We start from the raw sequence: 27,018 nt of genomic DNA, 5'->3' as shown, positions 1-27,018 counted from the left end.
AACCATTCTATGATTCTATATTCTTATTTGAGCATTTATTTAATTAAAGACTTTATATTGTTTAAAGAGAGTCAGCAAAGTGATTAGGTGTCTCAGGGGATTGGTAATAGGATATAAACCTTTTCACCTCTAGGTCACTAGGTCAAGTCTAACTGCTGTTGGTAGTGGCCAGCAAGTGGTGTATGCGCTCAGGGGGCTCTTGAACCATATGAATCATTTTTAGCTTCCTTTCTGGTTGAGTGGGGTTTTTTCCCCATTCTCGCGAAAATGTGCCTATAAATGATTGAGGATGTTGGTAGGAAATAGAAATAATACACTCTGGCATTAGTTGCTATATGCAGAATTTATACCCTGCCTTGTAACGGGACTGGAATCTATAATAATTCCCAAGTGCACCAGGCTGTATATAGATGCCTGGTGTTTGTAACAAGAAGATTGATTGTTGCAGCAGATCTTCAATTAACTATTTCCATGGGAGTGCTGGGTGCTCTGCAGCCTTGCCTTCTACCCTGCTTGCCAGGCTGCCAGGCACCTTCACCTTCCACAAACGTAAAGGTCAGTGTCAGAGGGGTTTTGGAGGCGATGGTGACAACAGTGTAGTTTTATAAAAGTTTTCAGGTCATTATGCATTATAGAAGAGTGCACGCTGCATATCCTGGTTCTCATGGCACGATTGGAAAATGGCTTTTCCTATCTGCAGCTCTGCCTTAAGGGAACATTAAGAGACAAAATGGGCACAAGAGACACAAGTGTGATGAGCATCAGGAATTCAGCCCTCCTCCTAAAGTTTATGGCTGTTGAGATTTAGTGGATTTTGGTTTTAATTAGGACTTTTAACAGAGGCGGTGGCAACTCTTAGATCTGGCGATTGGTCCAGACAGACTGTGAATTTTCGTGGGTTTGGAGGGTCTTTGTGTAAGAAATTATACCATAGTTGGAGGTGTCATACTATCAGGTTTCAGCTTTTGCTTTTTATTTTTGTCACAGCAAAACCAGACTGAGAGTGCAGTCTTGCAGCCTGCGTGCGTTTTGCAGGGAGTGCTGATAACTCACCTGCTTTAGCCAACTCGGAGGATGCTGTAATGCCAAGTCACAAGGAAAAGCGCACTCCCTGCCTCGTGTGCTTGTTTCTTCTGAGATGAGACAAATTTCGTGGTGCTTGCAGGAATTTTGTGCATAATCTAGTTGGTGATGTTTTCATGTTGAGATGGAATGTAACCTGATTTTATGGGAGTTTGGCAGGAATCCATGCTGCTAGACTCTAAGCACTTCCTTTCCTCTAGTTTCCCTTAGAACTCACAGGATATTTAGCAAAGCAGGGACTGAACACCTTATGTCAGAGTGGAGAAACCTGTACAAGTGTTTGTAATTCTCTTCTTTCTGTTGACAGCTGGTCCTGGCTGAAAGCTCCCACTCTGACACAGGCTCCCAGTGCACCGAGAGCCACACGGACCTTCCGCCACCCATTGAGAGAACAGGCGGCATTGGAGACTCCCGGCCTCCCTCATTCCAGTAAGAGCAAGTTGTCTTTGTTGATTTATTTATTTTCTTAGAAAAAATGCAATTCCTTTCTGCTTCTTCCCCACATTTCTCCCTACTGCTGCAAACCAGCTATTTATTGTTATTGTTAGAAAAATAATACGCTTATTAGAACTGAGGAATTAAAAGGGGGACGGGAAGCAAAAAAAAACCCCTGTCATTGTTAAAATGAAATATATATCCTATGTATCTCATTTTGAAACCCACTGTGGAAGAGTTAAGTAGAGAGGTAGCCCAAAATGCTTTTCATAGTGTACGGATGACAACCTTTTATTACTGTGTTATGTATAATTATGTAGTATGCAGGGCCAGCAGGACACTGCTATCAAGAGCAAAAATTTCCATAAGGAATAATGCCTGCTCCATGTGCATACAGAGACCAACAGCTTGAGCTGCAGATAGTCAGACTGGGAGTCATCTGATTTAATGGTAGCCTTGTTATTTCCTGTTCCGTGTGCAGAGCCAGTGTATATCCTCAGAATGGCTTCATTTTGAGGGAGGCCCTCTGAATTTCCACAAAGAGGATTTAAAGCAGGACCTGGTTCTAGCTGTGATCTTAGTATATGTTTAGAGAAGGAAACATGGTCTTGATTTGCCTGCTGTCATGTGTTTGCATTGCTTTCAGGGATATCTGTTGCCTGGAAGAGCCATTAGTGTCGTGCATGAGTCTTTTAGAAATAAATGCCTTCTAGAGAGGACAAGAAATCTTGGGAAATACTAACCCTGCCTGACGCTGTGTGTCTTGCAAGGGATTTACTGCCCTCGTGTGTTCATGAATTGCTTGATGTTGGCTGGGAGAGGCCTGTATGAGTGCAGTCACGTGGCCGGCAAATATAACTGGTTCTTTGTCTTCCTGACGTATACCTACGTGTAATAGCCGCAAGATCAAACTTTATTTAAAAAAATAATTGCATTGCAAGTTAGGCACAAGTCTGTGTTTGTGGAGCTGCTTGCAGCTAATAATTGTATGTACTTGGATGAAATTGAAGCAGTGCTGGGCTGATGCACCTGCTGACTTCCATAGTATTCTAAAAATCTTGTCTGACGTGATGGTGTGTTGATGTTACAAAGCAAATGGGGGAATGCTCAAAGTGTCCTCAAAATGAAGTAAGTTACACAGGTCATGCTGAGTCAGGAGTAGCAACACGGGAGGTGGTGCTTTCTGGCTTCTGTTCTCATTCCTAGATAAACCACCTTCCTCCTTTCTCTCTCCCCCACCCCTTTTTTCTTTCTTCTTTTAAACTGCAGTAGAGAATCTGGCTTGTGGGGACATCTTCTGGACTAAAACTTGTTCTCCCTTCATGCCTTTTTTGTCTCTTCTCTTCACAATTGAGTGTCTTAACATTTTGCAGTGGTTTTTGCTGGTGTGTTTTATTTTTTCAATCCAGAAGAGATGGCCTAAGTTTATTTCCATAACACAGGGGGCAGAGTGTCTCACTCAGGTATTCTGCATGAAACCCTGAATTCTGTTTTGCTATTAGAATTTCATTTTAGAACACACCCATTCTAGGTTTAAACCTTCCAAGTGATAAAGAATCCACCGTATTTTGAAATTATTTGTTTCTCTTGGATAAACTAAATAAGTTGAGCTGCTCAAGTCTTTCATTGTAAAGTATGGATTTTAGAACTTGAATCGTGGCTGTAGTTCTCTTCTGATTACTTACAATTCTCCAGCAATATTTGAAAATTTATGTTTCTTGGGATTTCGGTGTGGTGATTCTGCACTAGTGTGTTTAGTGCCATTTCTGCATACTGTCTCCTTACATAGTATTTCCCTTGAAGAGATCAGTAGTGCAACCCTGTAACTTTCACAACTGTAAGTTCAGGATTGCTACATACTCACATATCACCTCCCCTTCTGTAAGTGGGACTTAACTTCTTGGTTCCTAAATCCCTGAGATTTTTTTTAATGCCATTCAAAATACCAGAGACCTGTTACCTCTTGTCTTCCTTCTTCAGTGTTGACTGGGGCCTTATTTATATATGAAGCCCCAACTGAGCTAGGTTTTGTATAATTGTACAAACAGAAATGTTGCTGGACAACGAAGAATACAAGAAATAGATGGAGCGGCCAGATCAGCAGGCGATACAATCCAAGGGAATGAGATCCTTGTCAGAGGTGAAGTGGTAATCTCAACGGGCTGCCTGACAGCATTGATACGTTGCTTCATCACTGATTACCTCCAATGAAAATTTACTTTTTCCCCTCCCTGGTGAGGGTTCTGAACTTCATCTTGTATTTCATGCTCCATTCCTCCTGTTTAGTGGTTGCTAAATCCCCGTTCATCTGGATGGGTGAGGTTGCTCCTGGTTTGGTGGTGGAGGTGGAGTGAGTTGAGAATGGTGACCTCCGAGCTACCTTTCTTCCGCAGCTCTTGGGTATGCCCACTGAAAATTGAATTGCATTCAATTGTCTCAGCAACGAGAGAGGAAACAAGCCAGTCGTGAGGCTCCTTTTGCACCCTTTGTTGGGGTGTTAAACCACCTTTTGTAGGCGGGTCTAGCCGAGGAAGCGATTTAGTGGTGGAAATAGCAGCAGTAGGCAGTAGATGGTGCTGCTGAGATGGCTGAGGGCCCGGCAGAGTGACCTTAGCAAACTGTCACCCTCTTTGCCTTTGCAGTTGTACTGGGCTGAAACGAGAAATGCAAACGTGCTTGTGACAGCACTTAAGTACATACTTGCACTTTGGTAGCTTCATTAGGGCTTAAAATGTGCAGTCAAATGTCTTCTTGAATAACAGCCTCGATTTCCTAATTTGCGTGCTGGGCATGTCAGTACATTTCATTAATGCGCAGAAAGCGTGTGGGTGTGCAGAAGGTTTTTCAGCAGCTCTCTTAAATGTGACACTATCCAGATGTGCTTGCACATATACCACTTCTGGGGCCAGCTTCCCCAGAAGCCCATGGGACCACTCGGTTAGATCCTTGGTAGTTTAATTCCCTGTGTAAAACGTGTATTCTGGCTTCATGGAATTCTAGGAGAAAGACATTGATGACTCTGATGCTTTGCTGTGAGTGTAATGATGGCCATTATGCGCCCTGTGTGCATAAGTAGAATGTCAGGCATAAATAAGAGATGCAAAGGGCAGATGTGAATTGGGACTCCATTATAAATGGGTGGTATTTATGGGACAGAGAGGAAGAACATAATCGGTAACTTCCGAAGGGAATTCTTTCAGAGCATTAGCCCACGTCAGCTCATGCGCTATTATATTTTCAGGAGCTTTAGATTTGTTTCCACAGTTAGTCCATTAAAATGAACTATGGCCTTTGTCAGCACTCCAGGAGGCTTTTCTCATTTCCTTCCGTGTGGGCGCTTCAAGGTAGCTTATTAAATGTGAGAATAGCAGAGATACATAAACCAGGTTGAGTCTGAGGGGAAAACTAAAGAGCTAAGCTAGTTCTGTTCAGCAGGGGGGGAAAGAGCATCTCCATCTCCCCCTTTGCTCCAGCCAACTCTGCTTTAACATGACTGATATTTTTTTTCCTCAGCAGAGGTCTTGAAACAGATGGTTGCAAATAAGCCGTCTTACATATTCAGTGCTCTGTATTACAGCCGCTGCTCTTGGTTCACCGACTCGACTTGTCTATTGGAATGAGAAGTGTAAGCCAGTCTGGTTTATATGCATTGAGAAATGGTCCTTCCTCAACGCTTGGAAGTTCAAGAGCGTGGAGCCGTTGTTGCTGTTTCCTTAGATTCCTCCCAGAAAGTGGCCCTAAACCATGGGGACAAATTCTCTGCTGCCGCTTTGAAACCTTTTGTTCTGGCTAATTGCAGTAGCAAGAAAGTGACTCTCAGTAGAGCCTCCCAAAAGCAGAGTGGAAGAAATCTGGCCACTGAGATCGTCATCAAGATCTTTCTGCTTTTTGCCTAAAGCTTGCTCATAATAGTCCTTCACTGGGACTTACTGGATTAATAATGTGCTGGCATATCTGGGCAGCTTTCAAACAGTTGAGAACAGGAGGAAAGGACCTGGGGTCTATTTGTACGTTTCACAGAGATGCACTTAATTATTTTGAGCTTTGCTGTGACTTGCAAGACTTCAACCTTCAAGGTCAGTGCTGTATATTAAAAGTAGCCACAGTGAGCTATGGCTTCTGCCCTTTGGCTTTCAGCGTGCTGCGTATCTAGCTCAGGTTATTGACAGGAAAACAAACCTGTTAAGGGCGAATGAGGAGTTGAGCTGAAACACTGGGTTTGGTTTAAAAGAATATATTTGTATATTGAGGTATTGTAGAAAAGGCAACGCAATTCACAGGCTTGAGAATAAGACCCTGGTAGAAGAGCACGTCATCAACATGAGGAGCTCATACACACTTATGTATATTTCTTGGATCTTTCATCTTCCGAGTGAGCATGGGAGGGTTTGAGAGATGCAGAGGAACTTGGAGTATTTTGGAGGCCGAGATGAGAGTATTCGGGTCAACAAGTTTTTCTTCTTCCAAAAAGCAGTGTTGTCTGTTTGTTCTTCTGCTGGGCAGGTGTGCTGCGAATTTGTGATACTGAAGCTCTCATGATGGGACTGTGCTGAAATCCAAATTCCTTTGCAAGTGCATTAGCAGCTAAAGCTGACTTGTAGTCAGTTGTCTTCTCGGCACGTGCTAAAATAATCCCTTTTCTTAGTGTCAGCAGGCATTTTTTCCTATGGAAATTTCATGCAACGGTCTTGTGGCAGCTTTTTCAGTGTCACGATGATACTGCTTGTGCAAGTAACGCTGTGTCTCAGGGCACGGCTATTGAACTGTCTTGTCATCCTACGGGTAGTTTTGGGGTGAGCAGAGCAGTTTGGGGGAGCTTGCCGTGCTGCAGCAAGGTTGCAGCTAACCCACGGAATAGTTTTCTGGCTTCTAAACCAACACACTTGATGACTGCAACTGCTTTTATCAAAAAGAATAAAAGAGATGACTCCACTGTTTCTTCCTATTTTTTCTCTAACAGCCCAAACGCTGCCAGCAGCCGGGACGGCCTGGACAATGAAACAGGAACAGAGTCGGTTATTAGCCACCGGCGAGACAGACATCGACGGAGAAATAGAGAAGGGCATGAGGATGGTGAGTCCTACTTCATTTTTCTCCTTTTTCATTCAGAAAGAACAATTTTTTCTGATAATCTTTCAGAGCAACAACTACTTATGCATGAATACTGCAGAAGAGAAGTGTGTCTGCATTCCTGCGTGCTTTCAGGGACTGTTATTATTTTAATGGAATAATTTGATGATTGCTTTGAAACTCTTTGAAGCTCAGCATTTTCTAAGAGGTCTGGACAACCTACAGTTAAGTGGCGGGGAGATTCTTTTTGATGATATACAGAACTTTCTGTTGTATTAGAAGATGATTAGTTTGGAGAGGACTAACGACACACAATGCTGAGCTCCATGCTGTCGTGGAAGGGCTGCCTCCATTATTCAAGTTTATTAATTTAAAGGTAGAACACATTATCTGCATGGTGTGTTGGGAGTTTGCACTGTAGACCGTTTGAGACTCTCGGTATTTTAACATTGCAAGATCTGAGCCAAAATCCTCTGAAATAATTTCTGTTGATTTCTCTGGGCTTGGATCAGCGGTAGTGTTTTATGCTGGTATTAACTGCAGCACGTTGGCTCTGAAGATCTTTTTTTATGCATAAATACACCCAAAGTACACATATAAACTACAGAAGTTCATCTCTTGCCTCTAGTCTGTACATCAAAGTAAGCTTGTTTTTTTCATTTGTTGCCAGACCAGAATTTCCAGGCTTAATTAAGAATTAATAGGTGCCACCCATTGAGTTTAAAATGGTCCAGAATATGGAATACTTGGGCCCAAGAGATGCCATCACAGGCTTTGTTCACAGCTCCACCCAGTAAAGTATTTGCCTCCAGTTAGAAAACCAGAAGTCATCTATATACTGTGGGTTAGAGGCAGGTGTCTTTCTGGTCATTGAACCCTTCCGACATGTAACCGACTCAGAGCGAATGGAAATTCCTTGGTGGCTGGAGCAGAGCTGTCTTTGCACGACCCTGACTGCAGATTCCTTTGGGAAATCACAGAAAGAGGCAGAATCTTCTAATCGTGTTGCGTCAAAAACTTCTTACAGGGGGAATGTTAAAAGGTGATTTCTAAGATTAGTTGAAACTAGCGCCAGTGCATGTTTTGCCATGGACATTTGTGGCAGAAGAGCTGGTTGTTGAATGGCTGGTGTGGGACCATAGCCCAGATCGCTCATACCGTGTTGTTCAAGCACAGGGGTTTCTGTCTTCTGGTGGTCTGAAACTGGTTCGTACTTTTCCCTTTAGATAGAAATGGGACAAGATTCCATCCTTCTCCTGTCAGCCTAAGCTGTGCTCAGGCAAGGACATGTTGCTCAGTAATGCAAACATCACCTGCTCTCAAAATAATTTAGGCCTCCTACCTGAAACAGGCTATACGTATGAGCAAGAGGGGAGTTTTGTTAACGTGTGTAAAGCTAGGATGACTTCTGTATCATTTTGGTCTCATGAAGTATATTATTTAATGTCCATAGTGTTTCTGTGGTCATAATAATATTTTATTTAAAAAGCCACAGCCACCAGTGTGTTACTTTCATTTGAAGGCATGTCTCCAAAATGCGCAGTTCAGCACTATATCCTGAACTGAAGATTAAAAGAAGTGTCTTTTTCCTCCCGTATCCTGGAGAAGGCTTTTAAGGCCTCTCCATAACAGCGGTCACGCATTAGCGGAGTTATTCTTTTCTTGAGTCTTCATGTTTTCTTTATCTGGAGCACAGCTGGATGTGAAATGGGGGAATGGTCATAGGAAAAGGGGGACAAGGGTGGAGAAGGGCAGCAAGGTTGTGAGACCTGGTCACAGCTATTTCAGGGGCAGAAGCTGTGTGCTCACTTGTCGTTATGAAATAGTGGTAAATCCTCCTTTCCCTGGAGAAAGAACGAAACGCAGTGAGAGTGTTTGATCTTGTCCTGTAGAGACTTGTTTAAATAATATCCAAATTACAGCTCTAGCCGTTCGCAGGGAAGCAGGATGAGGGCTCTTTGTTGGAGCACTGTGTTACTCAGAGGTTTGTCCCACAGGTATTATGATGCAGCGTAGCCAACACATAGGTAGGGTACTGCCAGGTCCCCCAGCTGCACAGTAATGTGTACCATGTCATGTTTCTTACTGTTTGAGCTCCTTATTGGTATAAAGTGAATGACAAAGAATTACCCACCCTGACAATAAGGTATCCCTGGATACTCTGCAAAGGAAAAGAAGCTCTCATTCCACAAGAACAGATGGACAGTGTATTATAGCCTTCGTTTCAAACAAGGTGAAGTGAGAAAAGGTGCTAATGAGCCATTTGGGAACTGCACAGGTGTAGACACATTGAGTTAAAACCTGTACAGGTCAAGCAAGCTTTCCTCCACTGTCCCCATTGCTGTGGAATTGAGTGGCTCAACAGAATGAGGTTCTTGTTCTGAGTTGGGAAAAGCCCAGGGCAGGGAAGAGAAGGGAAATAAAACAAAGATCTGTTGGGAACGTAGTTGAAGTGAAAATATCCCAAAGTAAATGTAAGTAGAAAAGCAGAATTCTAAGTGTGAGCTGGGCAGAGCTGTGCTCCTGTCAGCCTGGTGCTCAGGGACCAGTACCGTTTCCAGGGCACGACGGAAGCTTCCTTTGAAATTAGCCACTGGTTTTCATTTCAGTGCCCTCCGGCCCCCCACTGCACAGCTCCTTCAGGAGGAGATGAGAATTTCATCTTAATCTCCCAAATGATTTAAGTTTTGTCTTTTAGAAACATTAAAATAATGCTCAGTAATGAGCTATGTAGGTACCATAAGTTGTAGGCAATGTTTTATTCCTTCCTATTAAGGGTTAGACCCGTGAATGTATCTTTGCTGCCCAGTCATTCTACGTAGCAGTGGAGTCCTTAAAGCATAATCTCCCCCATCTTTCTTAAACCACAGTTTATAATTCATAAAAAGACCAGTTTAATGCCTTTCTCTCAATGTGTGTGTGTATATATATATTTTATTTTTTTTTTAAGGTATAATGATGATTATATTGTGGAGGCTACATATGCAGAGTGTTTTTTTGGTTGTGGTTTTTTTTTTTTTTTTTTAGAGGCTTTCTATCCAAAGAGGGTTTTGGGGAATTAGGAAATATGTCTTTTCCTGATCACCTTTCACACTAATTAGTAGCAAATCTATCCCCGGCATTAGCTTCATATAAAATTAGTCTGAAAGAGTCGAGCTGTCAGTTTGTCAGAGCTCCACTTTCTCTCTTAAAGCAACAAAAATCCTTGGTGCTTTGGGAAGTTGACAGAGTCCTATTAAGTGAAAGTGGAGTGAGGATCTTAATTAGAGAGGTGGGAGGTCTGCCTGGCACATGTTCCCGGGACCCCTTGCTGGCCAGAACAAAGCTCCCATCTCAGTTTCCCGACAACGAGTGGGAAAAGGGGACTGTGGAAGCTCTAATTAGGGAGGTGATTAAGGGACGAGTTTTCTTTGGCGCTGGAGAATGTTTTACAGCTACTGCGGGGTTTCTGACGAGTCTGCAGATGTCAAGTGTCGACACCAGTGTTTCAACACCACGTTTGCTGTGGGGCGAACTTAACTGTTGTGCAGCCAGCTGAAAAATGCCAGATAACGTCCTGTTCTTTGAGAAGCTCTGAATACGGACACGCTTGTAGATCCCCACGTGTTTGGGAAGAGGAGCTGGGGCAGATTTCCAGTCATCGCCGCAGTCTGTGTGTTCTTTGCCGTAGTGCGTACCAAGGAGTCGCAACAAAAAGGTCCGGGACTACAAAACAGTTGTGATGGGGACTTTAACAGCGGTAGCTGAAAATACAGTTCATGGCAATTGTTGGTCTTTAAAGACTCTGTCACCTCTAAACAACTCCGAGATTGCTGGTGAGCCCCTAAAGTTCTGAAGTGACCAGCTGGCCGTGACTGGGGTCCCACCAGCGTAGGACTGGGTGACGGTGAGAGCAGGAGCTCCGTTATGGGTTGTAATCCCATGCAGAAGCCTTTCTTGGGTAGCTGAGAGGTTGAAGGGTTCCTGTTGAAGGGTTCCAAAGAACTTCAAACACAAGACGAATCGGGGTGTAGGGATACAGCACCCAGGTGGGTACAAGCACAGAGCAGGAGTGGACAGTGCTGTACTCGTCGTTCGGAGGCTCTGAGCCCTGCACGTGACTGTGAACTGCGCAGGTGGGCTCGCAGGTCCTCATTGAAAAAGCGATAACGTGTTTCCTGTTAATAATTGGTAAAGACTTTCTGCATTGGTGGGGACTGGAAGCTGTGTTGGTTTTCTCTCCTAACTGGGAGCCCGGCTGTGACTTCTTCTGACACACTCTCGCCTTTGTTCTCTGCGCTGGCACGGAACCCTCTTTACAGCTTCCTTGGGCAGATGCTGCTCTACTCTTTTCCGCTTTCAAGGCTTATTTGATTTAGTACTTTGACGTGCTTTTGTCCCTCAGGCAGGGCCTACTCTGCTCTTGATAAAAGTCAAGGAGGACATATTTTAACCTCCTAGGCTATGCTTTATTCTAACCTCTGTGACACACTGAAAGGCCTTTGTCAGACCGTCTTTGTGAACTCTGTCGTCCTCTAATGAAGATCCAGGAGCAGGGGGTCAGCAGGGCAGAAAGTCCCTGGTTATTAGTGGGACGGGCACTGAACCAGAGCCCGAATGAGTCCTGGTTAGACTAAGGACTTGGATACCTGGGAGTATTTTATGAATAAAAGCCTTATAATCGTGGTTTGTGAAAGTACTCACTCAATTATAACAGTTCCTGCCCTCCAAACAACGTTGGTTAAATTAGAAAAACTTCAGGAAGGGAATTTTAATTGGGTAGAGAGATTACAAAACCTTTATGGATTTAAATGCACACCTTAATTACACAGGAAACCTTCCATGTGAATTCAAGGTTACCTGGTGCTGTTTGGGAGGTATAAAACGTTGTTAAAATCCAAGTGTATTTGCATAGCAGTAAAGCCACTTTCATCTGTTGGGCCAGCATATAGGAGCTTTTCTATAAACAAAAGATCTGGTTCAAACAGGAAATATGTGAAGTTGAACCCATTTTTTTCTGTTTAAATTTTAACAGAGAAGATATAGCTGGAGAAAGGAAAGGGAAAAAGTGTAAACAGGAGGCATTATTAGTTTAGTGAGCTCCTCTGATGTAGTATATAAACCAGGGGTATTTTACTTGGAATATGTAGAAATATGGATGTTGAGCTCAACTATCAGTGCCTCTGCAGATCTGCAAAATGAGACTAAAAGCCCTTCTCTTTACCTCACGTCTGCTCACCCATTCCCGTTCCAGCTGAATCCAGCTGTGCCCTGGCTTTTAGGGAAACAGTGAAGTGAACCTTTTACAGTGCTCAAAGAACAAGTCTCTCCCCTTATTTATTTATATTGAATGATGGGAGAAGGGCCATAAATTGAAGTTTTAATTTATGCAGGTAGGCCCACACATTACTAATCAGAAGCCTTTAAAAGATATCTTTTTGTAATAAATATATTTAATTATTATAATAACACAATAATAATAGTATGTTTACATTTGATAACATAAGTCACTACAGAAAACTGAAGGGTTAAAGAGGAAAAAGGAGGGAAACTGCATTTAGATATGGGTTTTTCCTTTGTTGGGATCGTTCCTTTGCGTCTCCCTGGTGGGACCGAGTTTGGGTGCCTGGATGTGACATGCAGAAAAGAACGTACGGACTGACACCCTGTTTCTAGAGGCAGAGATTTAAGGTCCAGTGCCTGCTGTAACTCTGTGTTAGCAGTGTTTTGGCCGGTGCTTTGGCTGTTTGGAATGGGCTTAAAGGTGCCGACGACTGATGGGGCGCTGAGATGGGAGGGCAGCGTCCCAAGTGCCGTCCTGCTGCAGGCAGCGAAACCATGGGTCAGACTGAGCCACGGCAGACAGACAAAGTATACACAATTACTGCCATCGTTCATCCATCTTCGCTTATCCGTGCCTTTCACTTTCTTCGTACCTAATGTACCTTTGTAACTTCGCTTGTGAAGAATCCAAACCCCATGTAAAATACTATATAAATCTGTGTCTTGCTTTCCGAAGCGGTGTGTGATGCCGGCTGCTGTAATCTGATTTCCCTGGCAGCGCTTTACACGCAAGAGATTTGCTTTCCTTCCCTATTAAAAGACAGGCACGGGAGGGGGCAAAGGTTTTGTTTGCTTATTTTTTCTGGTGGGTCTCCTGAACCTACAAGACAACCCTAAAACACATGCTCTGTGTTTTCTTTGTATACTGGAAACATGACACCCTGCAACTCCAGATCCCATGTCAGTAGGACTGTCCTTTTTATTTTGTTTGTTTTTAAGGACAGCCTTGCTTCCACTAGGGTAATTTGTCCCAAGTCATTCAAGCAGTAGATGCAGCTTGCCCACCCCCGAAGGCGTTCATTACTGGGGGAGGGTTTTTGCTTCTGGGAGCGGTTTCCAGTCTGGATGGAAGAACCCGAAGGTCGGTGTGTGCAGGCAGCTGAGGGAAGGCAGGAGCCGGCAGTTGCCGTCCACATGGCCTTCGCTGGCCCCAGCGGGCTCCTGTAGTGGCGGTGCGGGGGGACAAAGGAGGTGCCGTGAGTATCGCCCGCGGCAGGGGCCGGAGAGGGACCGCGCTGCCCTGAACGGCAGAGAACCAGTGACCGAGTCTGCCCAGCGGTGGGAGAAAGGGTTGAGAGGAGGGAAGGATCCGAGGGTTTTCCATATGGCTGAAGGTGACCGTGGGCTGGGATACAGACTGCGGGAAAGAAGATTACTTGGACATTAGAGACTGTGAACTTTTCCAGGAGTGCAGGTACACTTTCAAAACGCAATTCTCTAGGAAGCATTAAAATTTCATCGAGAGATGTTAAAAAACACTTGATTCATTCATAGCCAAGTAGCCCGTACTGCTGGGACAGCCTCTGAGTCAGATGGCAAAACTGACCTGGATGAAGTTAGAGAACATTTAATTTTGAAGAGCTCAGGTCAAAATCTTGAACAAATATAAATCTGTTTTAAATTTAGCGTTAGAGTTGCCAATTTAGCATCTGCGGTAACACCGCACGAGAATGTTGCGACTATTGTAATGTTAAACCTCACTGCTGTTAATGACACTAAAAGCAAACATTAATTTATGCAAAGTATCCTCATCTTGCGTTTGTCCTAATTCTTTAGGATTGTGAGGAGCAACTGGCAAGAAGGGCTAATGAAAAACTCTCAGGGAAACGGGGAGTTGAAAAAGTTTGACAGTTGTAATACTGCTTGGAAGATTCATCTTTCTCAATGTCCTGCCTTAACAAATGAATGCCATATTGTATTTGGTTTGTGTTTGTCCTTAAGACCCAAAGAAGGCGAAATTATTTCTGAAATGTTTGAGTGGCTGAACCTTGAGAGCAGCTGAGCTATTGCAATCCTAAATTGCACAGAAGCTGCAAATGTTCACAGCTCCTGAAGTTTTTGTGCTTCTGTAAGAAGTTAATAATTCAGCCAACGCTGCTTCTGTGCTGCGGTATTGAAGCGCGCACTAGTGATGCCAGGGCTGTGGTTTGAGAGAGTGTTTGAGGTACATGAAACAAAGTTCCATCAGTTGCAAGTCAAGCAGAGATTTCAGCTGAATGAACAGGAACCTCTGCTTTGATACCGAGGCGAGGTCTGGCCCCGATTCGAAGTGAAGACCTTAAAATGCAAATCTCGGCGAGTCTCAGCCAGAGGTGAGCACGTACGCAATGAGATCCAGCGTCTCTTTCTGTGGTCTCTTCTGTAGTGTGGCTGAGGTTTGCCACGTGCCAAACTGTGACTGATTTTGTGAAACTCATCTGCGTTACCATTTTTAATGATAATGCCCAAATTTAGACCTTTTGAACTTGCACAAAGTTGCTGCTTTAAGTGCTCAGTGTCCTAACAGAACGACCCGTCTCTAGAACAAGTAGAGTTGCTCCATCATCGGCATTTACCTCAGATTAAAACAGAGAAACATTTTGCTCTTGGTAGTTAGTAGCAGAAGTATATGGAATTTAATGACGGGAAACACACATACACGTTTTTTATTCTTGAGTTGAAAAATTCCTTGGCTTCCGTCTCCAAAAAGAGAAATTTTATGAGGGACTGGAAAACCATGTATTTAGATCTGAGATATGTTTCTTTAATGCATTAAAATAAGAGATAATTTTAAAGAAACCCCAAATCAGGATAATCTCTAGTAGCCTGACTGTACTCTAAAAAGTTATTATGCAAATTGCAAAGATCTGCTTATGTGTGGTTTATTGGGATAAAGAGGCTACATCATATTATAGGATCCCATTAAAAATGTGACTGTTTGTTAGAAGGATTTGGATTTTCAGAATCCGTGACTTGTACCCTGCAGATGTGATGACAAAGTGTTGGTGGAAATGGCAGAGTGGCAAATGGCAAATGATTTTTGTTCTATTTCCCCAGTCCTTCAAGATACACTGCTTACCAGATGCGCTGCCTCTTGGGCACAGGCTTCCTTGGGATTATGTCATGGAGGAAGAGCATGCAAAAATACATATATTTTTCATAACCTTTGAGTCTTCAGGAATGGAATTTTCCAGTGTCCCAGCAGGAGCCCTGAACTGGCTCTTTTTTTCTCTCCCAGTGCGCGTGAAAAAGAACTCCTTGCGGGAAGCTCCGTGTACGCCTGGATGTGTTTGGTGGCCTTGGACAGAGTGATAGTCACAGCGCACGCTGGGGATTTCCTTAAGTGGGCACAGCCTGGGCAGGGAGATGGTCACTCCCGCGTTTTTAAAATGTTTTGGTGGGAGCCAGCCACAGCAGGAGAGGCAACAGCAGCTCCGCTCACAGCCGCCTTCCCCTCTGAGACCCACTCCCCGTAGGAGATACTGTCACAAGTGGTGTCACCACCTGCTGAGGCCACTGGAACCGGTCAGATGCTATCCAGAAGCACAGCCCTGCGTGTATCGCTGTAGGTATTAACGTTCATTTCAACTGAAGTTTCTGAGCAGTCAGAGCCCTTATTCTGTGCAGGGAAACTGAAGTACTCGGTATAAAAATGAGACGATGCGCGCTGGATCGAAAGGGTATGTCAAAGTCTGGGTGGTTATTACTGGGTTTGGGGAGTTGATGTCCATACTAAGGTATTGCAGCATCGATGAAACCCCCGGTTGGGTGCTCCTCAGTCTCTTTAATTTGGAGCCTGCCATGTTGGACCCATTGCTCTTGCATTTTCCTTGGGATTTATAGACTTTAGCACTGACTCTGGCCTTGATTTCTAGAGCACAAGCTCTGTTACCTTTGCACAGAAATGGCACCTTGCATCTCCATTGCCTGAGGCCCTCAGGGCTGTTGTTGGTACTATAGACTCCCAAGTGAATTTTACAGCACAATTTGCAGCATTCCAGCCACACGAGTCCTCAGAGTTAATAGTGCATCCCTTCAGGGACAGCCGGGCGTTCAGACAAACCTCATACACAGCCCGTGGCATTGTATCAAACCGCAATTTCTTTAGTTAACACAGAAAACGTACAGGCTGAGCGGAAAATACCTATGGATGCCATTTCCATGCCTTGGCTTCCTCTGTATTCCCGATTGTTCTCTTGATGCTGGAAAAATCCTTAGTAAGCACTAAGTATCACTTAGTCTTAAACTCTGTTATTTTGGTTGGAAAGTGAATGAGTGAAATTCAGTGTTTTCACTGCCAAACGCAGGTGATGTTGCAGTGCAACGGAGGTATGACAGAGGTGCTGCTATTGCTCTCAAAGGTGGAGTGCTAAAGAAAACCCTCTGATGGCGTGTTTTCACGCAGCGTGTTCAAGGCAGCCTTCAGCTGGTTAAAAATTCTGTCTGCTCTTAAAACTGTCCTCTGTGAAAATTCCCCCCCTGAGAACTAAAGAGCGTAGAGCCTTGGTGTGGGCCATTAATTCTTCATAACGGTTGTGAACTGATAAAGTTTATGTATGGGATAAATTGTTCACCTGCTAACGAATGAGGAAACTGTTTGTATTAGACGTGGGATTAGCAATCCTATTCCATCTGATAGGAACACATATTTTAGCTTCAAGTTTATCGTCTCTGAAACAGCAGCGGACGTCACTTTGGGGAAATTTCAACTGTAAGATGTTCTGGTTTCAGCTCCTGTCAATAATTATGTCAACTGCAAAATAATCCCGGTGTGTTATATTTGCCTGCTGTGCTGTAATCCTTCATATATCTTAGGCCAAGCAGGAGAGGAAGGGAATTTCTTCTAAGAAATGCTTGTAAGAACAGTACAGTAGAGTCAGAAAGCGTGTATTTCAGCCCAGTGCTAAGCAGTTAGAGCTAGGTGACTGCTGAATTATTTTATTCTTTAGTGCCGCAAATATAAAGTTAAGTTTTGAAGGAAACTTGCTTAGAGATAGCATAAGGATGGTCTTTTAGGTTGCTAGTGGGAAGCAAATTCATATTTGGAATTGGGAAGTTTCTTACTAGTAGTGAGGAAACAACACAACTGCTGACCGCAGTGTCCAGTGGTTAGAGACGTGAAAAACAAATCAGCCGAGCTACAGACAGAGTTTTATCTATTGGAAGTATTAGGCAAGTGATTCTGAATTGCCAAGTCAGTAAAACAGCAGTCTGCTCACAGAGGTTTTTAAGGACAAAAATTTTCTGAATACACAACCCCCACTGGATGAGACGTGACACTTTGAAACATGTTCTGGTTTCACAGCAACCCTCATTGCAGGGTTGTAATCTGTAGATATCTACCTTTGATGCTCCCTAATTGATGACATCCAGAATTCTCAGCAGAGAAGTGAATGCAGGAGGGAGTTTCAGAGTGGAAAAGGTCCACAAGAATGAAAGCTTTTAGACCCCCCACTTGGAATGAAATGAAGAATCTGCATTGTCTAATAACGATGACCTGCCATGGGAGAGACGGGACTGGTGGTTTCTAGTGGGCACTCGAGACAACCCGCCTATTGATGACCAGAGGCGCCCTCCCTCCCTCCCCAGCTGCGTAAACAGACTCGTTTTGCAGAGAAAGATTACAAAATCCTGCTGGCAACTTTCTTTCTGGGCCGGATACTTATTAATAATCAAAGCCAAATGTAAATAAAGTATCTCCGATGAGACAAGCACGCTGCCCAAATTTGCTTCCTATTTATACCAGTTAAATGTGGATAAAATCCAGGTCATTGTTTTCTGTAATCTGCTACCCACCTGGTTGGAGCTGGGAAAGCTTCTTCTAAGAGGGGCTTGTTTTTAATATCAGGGCTCTGTTTAATGTCAGCTTCTCCAAACGAAATCAACATTATCACCCAACATCAATGTGATTTACTTTTATAAGTTGCAAGTGATGAATAGCAGAGGAAGGCAGGAAAAACAAGCACAGTAATAAAAAAAGAAGGGATTTTTCAAGTGGAGAAATGTCAGTTTTCTTCACGGCTGATGTTTTGACTTCCATCCCTTCTAACTTTTGTACTGCTCCTCTATGAAAAATAGAAATTTAAAACTCAGAAGGGGCAAAGATAATAGATCTGTTGTAAATTGTGTGCCAGCGAATTAATATCTAAGATTTGCTGTGGCTTCCTACAGAAGTCGGAAAGGAAGCGCATCCATGGAAGCAAGACTATCGAGTAATCAGCATCCAGAATTTGCTCAGGACTGTGTTGAATTTGCATTTAGTGGGAGTCTCTGTCCATTATAACTCAGAATCATGAAGGCTCTGCCACAAACCATTGTACGTGTGTCATCGCCTTTTCACTGTTGTTATTCCCTCCCCAGGACAACTGTGCAGAGCCTGTAAGGGTGACGGTGTCCCGTGCGTTTGGGTAGCCCAACATACTGATTTGTGGGGGATGATATTCTCGCAAGCCAACAACTGCTCCTGAAATTAGGCTTAAAGGTGAAGTGTGTTTAAAATGAGACAAGGCGTTCATGTGGTCAGCATATGGAAAGTTATTTGGCTGCTAGATAGTGCCGCCAACGTCAGTTTTAGCTGTTCCAGTAGCGTTTCCAATGAATGCTTATTTGGGTTATACAAACTGTTGGAATAAGAGACTTTAATTTGCTCCACAGTTTCTGATGTTTCATTGTGTAGAAGCAAAAAGTAAATGGACAAGGTGCCTGGACTTGGTTTAATAGTTCAGCTGAGGCTGAAGAGATTGAGTTGAATTTGTCCGATGCTGTGATTAGCACCCAGGTTTCCACATATAGTGAAATATTTTGAACTCTAGGCTGCACTATATAAAGACTTAAAAACTGAAGTTGTAGCCCAAGAAAAGGAGAAGTTTTAATTGTTCAAGTATGTAGTATTCTCCTTAGTGTTAAAAGAAAGAACTCTGACTGTCCAAAGCCTATTAATTTGCTGAGCAATTTGAAAAGAGGAGTGAAGACTAGTCACTGCGGACTTCACAGCCAGGTATTTAGGGTGGTTCTTGGTTTTTCAAAGCATGTTACTTGAATAGTTGGCAGGAGCTGCCAATTAACTTTCCATGGGTACAGTTGCACAGCATCAGGTATAATTCCCACTGCAGACACTCCTCCTTCATGAAGGGTTTCTGGTGTCTGTAATTGAAGAGCAGATCCCTTGGACCTGGGAGGGAATTGTGAGTTTGGAGAGTGTGTTTTAAAGTATCAGTCTGTCTTTGAGGTATGTTCTGTTTATTTCTTGACCAGGTGCCTTATCAGGCTGAGCCTTTCTTGTTTCAGGGAAAGGAACGTTCTTGGCAAAATAGAGCACTTGCAGATTGTGGGTCTTCTACTGAGAGGTCCCTGAGAGGAAGCAGGAGTTTGCTTTGGAGAGGAAAATTCATAAAATACCTCTAGAAAAAGATGAATCACTGCTGCCTTCAAGTAATGGCATTCTTACTGTGAGGGGGTTATCTACAGCAATGTTTGTGTGTCTGAAAAGACTGGCACAGCTAGGGAGTAGTAAAAAATTGTTCTGAAGCATATGAACACTGGCCCAGGTTGCCCAGAGAGGTGGGGGAGGCCCCATCCCTGGAGACATTCAAGGCCAGGCTGGATGAGGCTCTGAGCAACCTGATCTAGTTACAGACGTCCCTGCTGACTGCAGGGGGGTGGGACGAGATGGCCCTTAGAGGTCCCTTCCCACCCAACACAGTCTATGATTCTCTGCACGTGGAATGGTCAAGACAATGCGAGTTTGCTATGGCTGTGCTGCCCAGACAAGGTGCTGTAGGTTTGGGGACAGGAATGCGTAGCACAGGTCGAGGGAGAGGTGAGTTTATGGGTGAGATATTAACAGAATTCATAGAAGAATATTGTTTAACCTTTCTGTGCTGCGAGGCCTATCCATACCAAACTCAAATTGTGTTGTCTGCTGCTTTTCCAAGGTCTTTGTATGTATTGTCCTATTGACGTTGACTTCTCATGGCTGTTCTGACTGATGTTCTGGTACCATTATAGTACTTGTTCACGCCTGCTACGTCTGCCTCCATCCCTGTACGGCTTGCCATGAACTGAGCCACAGGCAAATTAAAAAGTTAGGAAAAAGGGAGGTAGGCAGGTGGCCAGCCAGGACAGGAGGCTTTCCAGCGGTTGAATGAAATCGGGTTCTGCAAAGAGCTTGGTTTTGGCATAAGGATCCTCCTGCAGAGCCATCTGCAGCTGTCAGCGTGAATGTCGTGCTGTTCACAGCGCCGCTTCTTCCCTCCTCCTCTTCTTTGCCTAGTGATACTCCATTTATTTTGTTTACACAGTCCCTCGGATCAATGGCCATCCGAAACTGGACAGACACCGTGAGCACCCTCCTGGTTATGACAGCGCTTCCACCATGATGAGCAGTGAGCTGGAATCCAGCAGCTTCATTGACTCTGATGATGATGACAACACGAGCAGGTAGGGCATTGCATAGTCACTGAGCTGTTAAATACTGTTCACGTCTGTTTCCCAGCCACTCGACTGTATTTCTGGGCTTTCCTGAAACATGCCGACTGGTGAGATGAGAAGATTTTTCTCTTCTCTTTTCTTTTTTTCCCTTAAATTTTCCTTTCTTTTCTTTTTTTTTTTTTTTTTTCCCCTGCTACATATGGTTTGAGCACTGATAATTTGTCGGTAACATCATGTTGTGTATAATCACTGCTCTGAGAAACAAGCGAGGTTATTGGGGTCACTATCCAAACTGCCTGTAGCCACTGTTCCGGTTAAGAGAAAAATTCTGTTCCTCTTCTTTCCCTTTAACAGCAAGAAGAATGATCACATTTTAAGATCAAAGCAATGTGCAACTGTCTACCTATTCATAAAGTAATGGTGCGAATATTGTAACAAAACACCTTCAGCATAGATTCCTAATCAGGATGCACTTCCCTAAAGCTGAATTGTAAAGGAATTCCGATGTAATTGCATGCTCTGAGGCCTATGAGCAGTGCAGGGATTCATCAAAGTTAATGCTATTGCAAAGGCAGGCTGTGATGCTGTCTATTTATGACTTCTTAATTATTTTGTTCTTTTTATGCAGACAGAATGGGAATTATTCCTTGATTTTTGAAAAAATGCTCTCCATTTCAAGGCATCCTTCTTAATCTCTAAAGATGTTTTTGTTGTTCCATAAAAGGTTTATAAACCAATACGTTTCTCTGATTCAAAATACCTGTTTTTAAAGATGTAAAATCAATCTAAACTAATATTCTTCACTTTCCTGGCTGTGGTGACAGCATTCTCTGAACGCTGTCTCTCGAGCTGCCGTTCCCCCAAACGAGCTATGAAAACCCATTACGGATTTCTATTCAGTGTCAGAGAACAGAAGATTCCAGCCCTCTGGTGGTTCATAGAGATCTGTACCCAAAACAAATAAGGTGCAGCATGATATTCTTAAATTCTGGGTAGAATACTTACACGTTTGCTACGTTTACAAACAGATTATTAGCTTATTGAACTCAGTGGATGTCTTTGGTCTTGCAGTTAGTCACAGCTTAAAAACCGGTTGAAGAACAGCAGTTCCTTCAAATTCTGTTCAAAGGCTGGGTGTTTCCGAAGGGTTGAAAGGGTAACTAAACGAACACTTAAGATTTGGTCCTGAATTAGTTTCAAGAACTTATTTTGCAGTTACAATGGAGTTGCCAGCACCTGAAGATACAGAACATTAGCCTTCTGGATGCGTTGTTCTTCACCTGGATGTTCATGTGCATAAAGGGTTGGCAAGATCAGCAGTTACCCTGAATGTGCTCGAAGCCTTCCTAAAGCCTTTAGGGCTTCTAACCCTCCTTCCCTCCCTAAAAAATCAAGCCCACAAAACCAACAACAACCCTGCAGCTGATTTTTGTTTCTTGTAAATAAATTAATCATTTCCATGGCAGCAAGATATGCAGTAGGGCAGGATTAGCTCAGTCAGGGTGGCCACCGAAGCACATTATACTAGACCCAGCTAAATCTTTATTAATAAAATAAAGCTTCCTGCGTCTGACCTGAGAAGGAAGAGACTCTTGGAAGCTGCTGTGCAGGCCTTTTCCTTTCTAGGCTGGGGCAGAAGCTTTTGGCACGGAGAATAGCTGCCAGGCCAGCTAGTCAGGAAGAACGACTCAATGGAATGCTCCAAGGTATGCTGTTGTGTTGGTGATGATGTTCTCCAGCAGATGAGAGATTGTGCTGGCAGGGAGAAGTTTTCTTCAGAGGCAAATACAGCCAAATAGAAAATGGAGCATGCTCCAGATCCGCTGGAGACAGCGGCCTGGGGAAAAAGGGGCTGAAGGGGGTAAGTTTGTTTAATAACAGCTGCTGAGCTCTGGGGTCAGAACCTGCATTGTAAAGGAGATTTGTACATGGAGGAGGTCACTGAGAGAAGAAATCAGAAGGATATCACTGTCTTGGAAGTGAAGAGGTTGTAAGGTTGAGGATGCTTTTCTAACAGTGAGTGTTTGACATTGCTTTATTTTATTTTCAACTTGGAGCAGTGCGGCGGAGTTGATTAATTTCCAGTCCAAGGAAATTCTGTTGCACTCCGAGAGAAAGAATTATTTTTTTTCTTTCAGTGAATTAATTTATTCACAGCTATTACAGGATGGTACAGAACTCTTCAAGTAGTGCGAGTGCAATAATTTCTTTCCTTTGCTTTCAAAGTATGATATAATTGGACATTAATGTTATTTGCAGGTAGTAGGTGGTATTTTGAGTGCAGATTGATGTAGGGAGCTCGTGGTGAGCTTTGCAGTAAGGGTCTTATTTCTGCCTTCTGTTAAGCAAATAAAGGTCTAGCAGATATGACATCCGTAGCTGTGGTATTATTGTCAGCAGCTTGCAATTAGTATTCCCAGTTTAATGTAACTAAATTCATTGCAAAAAAAAATTGCTTACTTTTATTTCTCGTTTAAGAAACGAACATTAGTTCTTTTTAAACTATATGGATAAGCTTTCTTTAACAAATTGTTACCTTTTTTCCCTTCCTTTGGGGAATGTAAATTGGACACATTATTATTATTTTTAAAAATCTCTTCTGTGGGATATTTAGCCATTCTGTTAGAAGCGCAGTCAGGGTTTTGGCCAGGAGGTAGTGCAGGAAATTGGTAGCTGTGATTCCAGATTTGTTTTTCATCTTTGCAGTTTATTTTTCCCAAAAGCTCAAATACACCATCTGGTTTTGCTCATCAAATTGTACTGTTCACTTTTACTGATTTCTGGGGATTCTTCAGAGATGATAAAATATTACTCCTCATTAGAGTACATTTGAGCTGCTGTTTAGCATCCAGATATTCCTAGAATACGAGATACGCCGCAGTTATAAATGATTCAGCAAGGATGCGTTAAGGCTATGGATTTAAAAGAAATTACAAGAAGAGATGGTGAAGTGTACCGTAGCTACATGAAAAGAGATATAGGCTTGGCTCCTTTTTAAGAAATTGTGAAAATTTGAGAAAGACTGTGAAACCTGATGTTTACAAATAGGCTTTCACACAGTGCGGGGCTCTTGCTGAAATGATCCGTCTTGTCTTCTACTTACACGCGGGCTTCTTAAGGCAACTTCAGTCGTTGTCCAGCCTCCCCCGAGAAGGGATGAAAAAACTGAGTCGAGCAAGTTGTCCATTTATGGTTTCTCCAGTATAATAAGTAACATTTTCTGCTGTTTATCTGTACAGAAGCCAATGTATAAGCACACAAAAATGTTTCCGCGCTGCCTTCTGATCATCAGTTTTGTGCAGCTAATGTGAGAGGCTGCTTGAGCTCCAGTGCTTACTTCTCGGAAATATTATCTGTCCACTTGAACTAAACTTGAATTGGGGCTTTTCTGAGGAACTGATTTCCATTCTTCCAGTCTAATCTGAGTAGAGTTTAAAAAGTACCACAGAATAGAAGAACTTTGCTTCTCACATATTATCAGCTGGTAACAGAAGTTCAGAGATTTGCCAATAAACTCTGGTTTTGCTGGTTTAATTTAAAAGAAACATCCAAAATGCTCACTGCTTACAGAGGAATCTAAACTTTTGGTCATGTGTGACCAAATGAATTTTCCAAAGTAGTTTTGCCCCCCAAGCTGCCAAAGTAAATAGGGATGGGCAAAAGTGAAGAAGGAACAAGATGCTGATTTTTAGCATAAGCGAATTGTTCGTGCCTTTGTCACCTCAGATGTGCTCCGTCTGCCTTTCTGCCATGTACTTAGACTTTTCTTCCTTTTTTCCAGTCCGTCTTTTTGGATTCATCCCTGATGTATCTGTCTAAAGATAGCAATGAAAGTATTTGCGTGTCCTGTACTGGATGGTAGATTAAAGTATCCCTTCTAAGGACTCGGGGTCAGAGAGCAATTCTGTTTTCTTGCTATACTCGGTGTTGGCAAAAAGTATATTTGTCAAGTCAAATCTTAGAAAATCAGACTAAAAGCTGGAAATAATTGATTTTTGTTTTTCTGAGCAACACCATATTGGCGTGCACTGGAGCAGGAGGAAGAAATTGGCACAGCCGGTCAACCTGGGCAGTTGGCAGATCCTACGTGCTGTCGGTGATCAGGAAAAATATTGACAAAGGCGGTATACTAACATAGATTGGAAGGTGCTTTTAAGTTGCCTACTTCGTAGGCTGTAAAGTGCTGTGAAATAGCACCATATTACTGCCAGGACTGCTTGAGACAAAGAAATTCAGTGAACTGTCTGCTGAAACTCTACTGTTCCTATCCCTCGTTTCCGTAACTTGCTATCCAGATAAAATGCCCCTTTTCTGGAAAGTGGAAAAAGTTTCTGGAAACTTTGCTACTGAATTCCCATCGTGATCTCCTGCTGCAGGCAGGTGTGGCTTTCAGTGTAGTTTTTATCTCCATTTTCTTTCTCTGCTAGGTGAACGTTGCTGACTTAAAAGTGTTTTTTACAGTAAGCAATGTTCGCCAGAGGTATTACCCCTCTCAGCGACATAGTAATGGAAAAATTAATAAATGAAACAAAATGTATGAATTTAATGAATTCTCTTTATCCACAATAACCATTAGAAGATGCTGTTCTAAAAAAAGTTGGTGATGGACAGCGCTGCCTACTCCTTAAGTGACACACACTGGGGTAAAGCCATTAAATATGATATGGCCGTAGGTGAAATATGTGTGTAAACAATGAAAATGAATTGCCTGCATTTGTGTCAATCTTGGGCAGTGCTTTCAAAAAGACTAGGGAATGTTGAATGCGTCCAGTTTGGGGAGCTCTGCATCTGAGAGACCTCTTTATTTTTCCTGTTGCAAAGGTAAAGCCTCAGAAAACCAGGTGCTGTGAGCTGTTTCCACAGATCGAGAATTATCAAATTTTTGATCTCTTTTGAAAATACCACCTCTCGGCTCTTTAAATGAACATGCCTTGCTGGGAGGGGAAAAAGGAGTGTATGAGGTTAACATGCCTGAAATAGTTTTGTGAACTCAAAGAGAACGTTGAAGAGATTCACACCCTCTGAGCAGTTCCATCATCCCTAATATTCAGCTCGGTGTGCTTGACTAAAACACACCTACTTTGTGCACGATGGGTTTCTCCGCGTGGTGGGTTGTAATCCAGTGACAGCAAGCTCCTTTTTGAAGTTGCTGGTACCAAGTTTTGCTTGAGGTGTTCCAGCATTCCTGCGTGTGGCTGGAACTTTGAAGACAGGGACATGGAGACTGGGGGAAAAGACTGGTGCTGTTTCCTTTGTGACAGCGCCAGTTCAATTACTTGTGTAGGGTTGTTGTGGTGGTGGGTTTTTTTTTTTTTAAAATCTTGGTTAACGATGGAGCATTACTTTTTCTTGCCATTCTTAACAATAAATAGAGGAAAGATGCCTCTGTGGTGTTACACTGATATCTCTGCAATCTAGGCTTTGTTCCAGGCTTCTGAAATTAATTTGGGCAAATCCATTTAAGTCTTTCTGTGTCTCAGCCCACTGTCTGTAAAATGAGAATAATTAATGATCCTAACTCTTAGGGGGATCTTAAGGATTTATACGCAGAACGTGGCACATTTAGGTTCTTACAAGTTTGAAGAGCCTGAAAAAAAACCCACAACAAAATAAACCCAGCAAAATATGTAAAGGTAAATCATATTGACTATTCCTCTGTCACTATTTGGTAGTAGCTATTATCTATAACAGTCAAGGCCAGGCTGGATGAGGCTCTGAGCAGTCTGATCTAGTTGAAGATGTCCCTGCTTACTGCGGGGGTTTGGACTAGATGATCTTTAAAGGTCCCTTCCAACCCAACACATTGTATGATTCTGTTGCTACTTTATTTAATAGAATTCAAGCCCCAACGTTCAGTTCCTGTTAACAGGGTAGATAGCAGCAGAAGAAAATAAGAGCACCATGACGAGACTCACAACAATTAACATTAAGAGATTCCCCGGGTTGTCTGTTGTTCTCTCAGAGCAGAGATTAAATTGTTTAATGTATGGCTGTTCTTATAGCGTGCCTTTTTCCTTGATGGGCCTGGAGTCAGGACCACCTTTGAAGTAGTGGAAGATGGCTACTGCTCACCTTTGGGTGGTTAAATGGGGGCGATATGTGCCTGTTGAGGTGTGGCTTGCATTCAGTCTTGCTCCCAAAAGAAAACAAGGCAGTGAATGATACTCTCTAATCCGTGCTGGAGTTCGCTGGTATCTCCTCTGCGCTCCGAGGCAGAGGCTCCAGTACAGCACACTGGGACCGAGCAGCGATTCAGCAACAAGCGGAGCAGTGCGGTGTACGCTTATGGTGTCCACGCGATTTACTCTCTCGGCATCTGTAGGAATCAGCCTATTTTTTTTGGCAGGGTGCAGAGAAACGCAAATGGCTCAGCTTTACAGAGTTGACATTTGCTCTCAATTTCTCTCAGGTTGAGTAGCTCCACTGAGCAGAGTACTTCATCCCGACTCATACGGAAGCATAAACGCAGGAGGAGGAAACAAAGGATGCGGCAGATTGACAGGGTAAGGTTGGCATCATCATTTTCCAAGGAGGTGAACCATGATTTTGAATGTAGCATGTGAATTAGGAAGGGATCCAGAACAGATCTGTGCCCTGTTGAATTCCCTGGAAAGGCTCCCTCTGGCTCCGGTCTTGACATTCTACAGCACTGGGATCAAGACTCTTTTTCTCTTCTCCCTTTCTCCTTTTACTGTTCAG

The 27,018-nt window shown here is 43.2% G+C and overlaps 1 protein-coding gene across 3 annotated transcripts in view; it reads left to right on the top strand.

Moving 5' to 3' along the window:
- Positions 1–27,018, top strand: part of DVL1 (dishevelled segment polarity protein 1) — a 90,470-nt gene that overhangs the window by 47,582 nt on the left and 15,870 nt on the right. For all 3 annotated transcript variants that reach the window (XM_054222310.1, XM_054222309.1, XM_054222311.1), the window contains exons 3-6: positions 1,391–1,512; positions 6,479–6,591; positions 20,190–20,328; positions 26,729–26,822. In XM_054222310.1, the coding sequence (XP_054078285.1) occupies positions 1,391–1,512; positions 6,479–6,591; positions 20,190–20,328; positions 26,729–26,822 (468 nt within the window). The remainder of the gene's footprint in view (positions 1–1,390; positions 1,513–6,478; positions 6,592–20,189; positions 20,329–26,728; positions 26,823–27,018) is intronic.

This window comes from Rissa tridactyla, chromosome 16 (assembly GCF_028500815.1).
Source record: "Rissa tridactyla isolate bRisTri1 chromosome 16, bRisTri1.patW.cur.20221130, whole genome shotgun sequence".
NCBI classification, from domain to species: Eukaryota; Metazoa; Chordata; class Aves; order Charadriiformes; family Laridae; genus Rissa; species Rissa tridactyla.
This window is presented reverse-complemented; position numbering and strand designations above follow the sequence as displayed.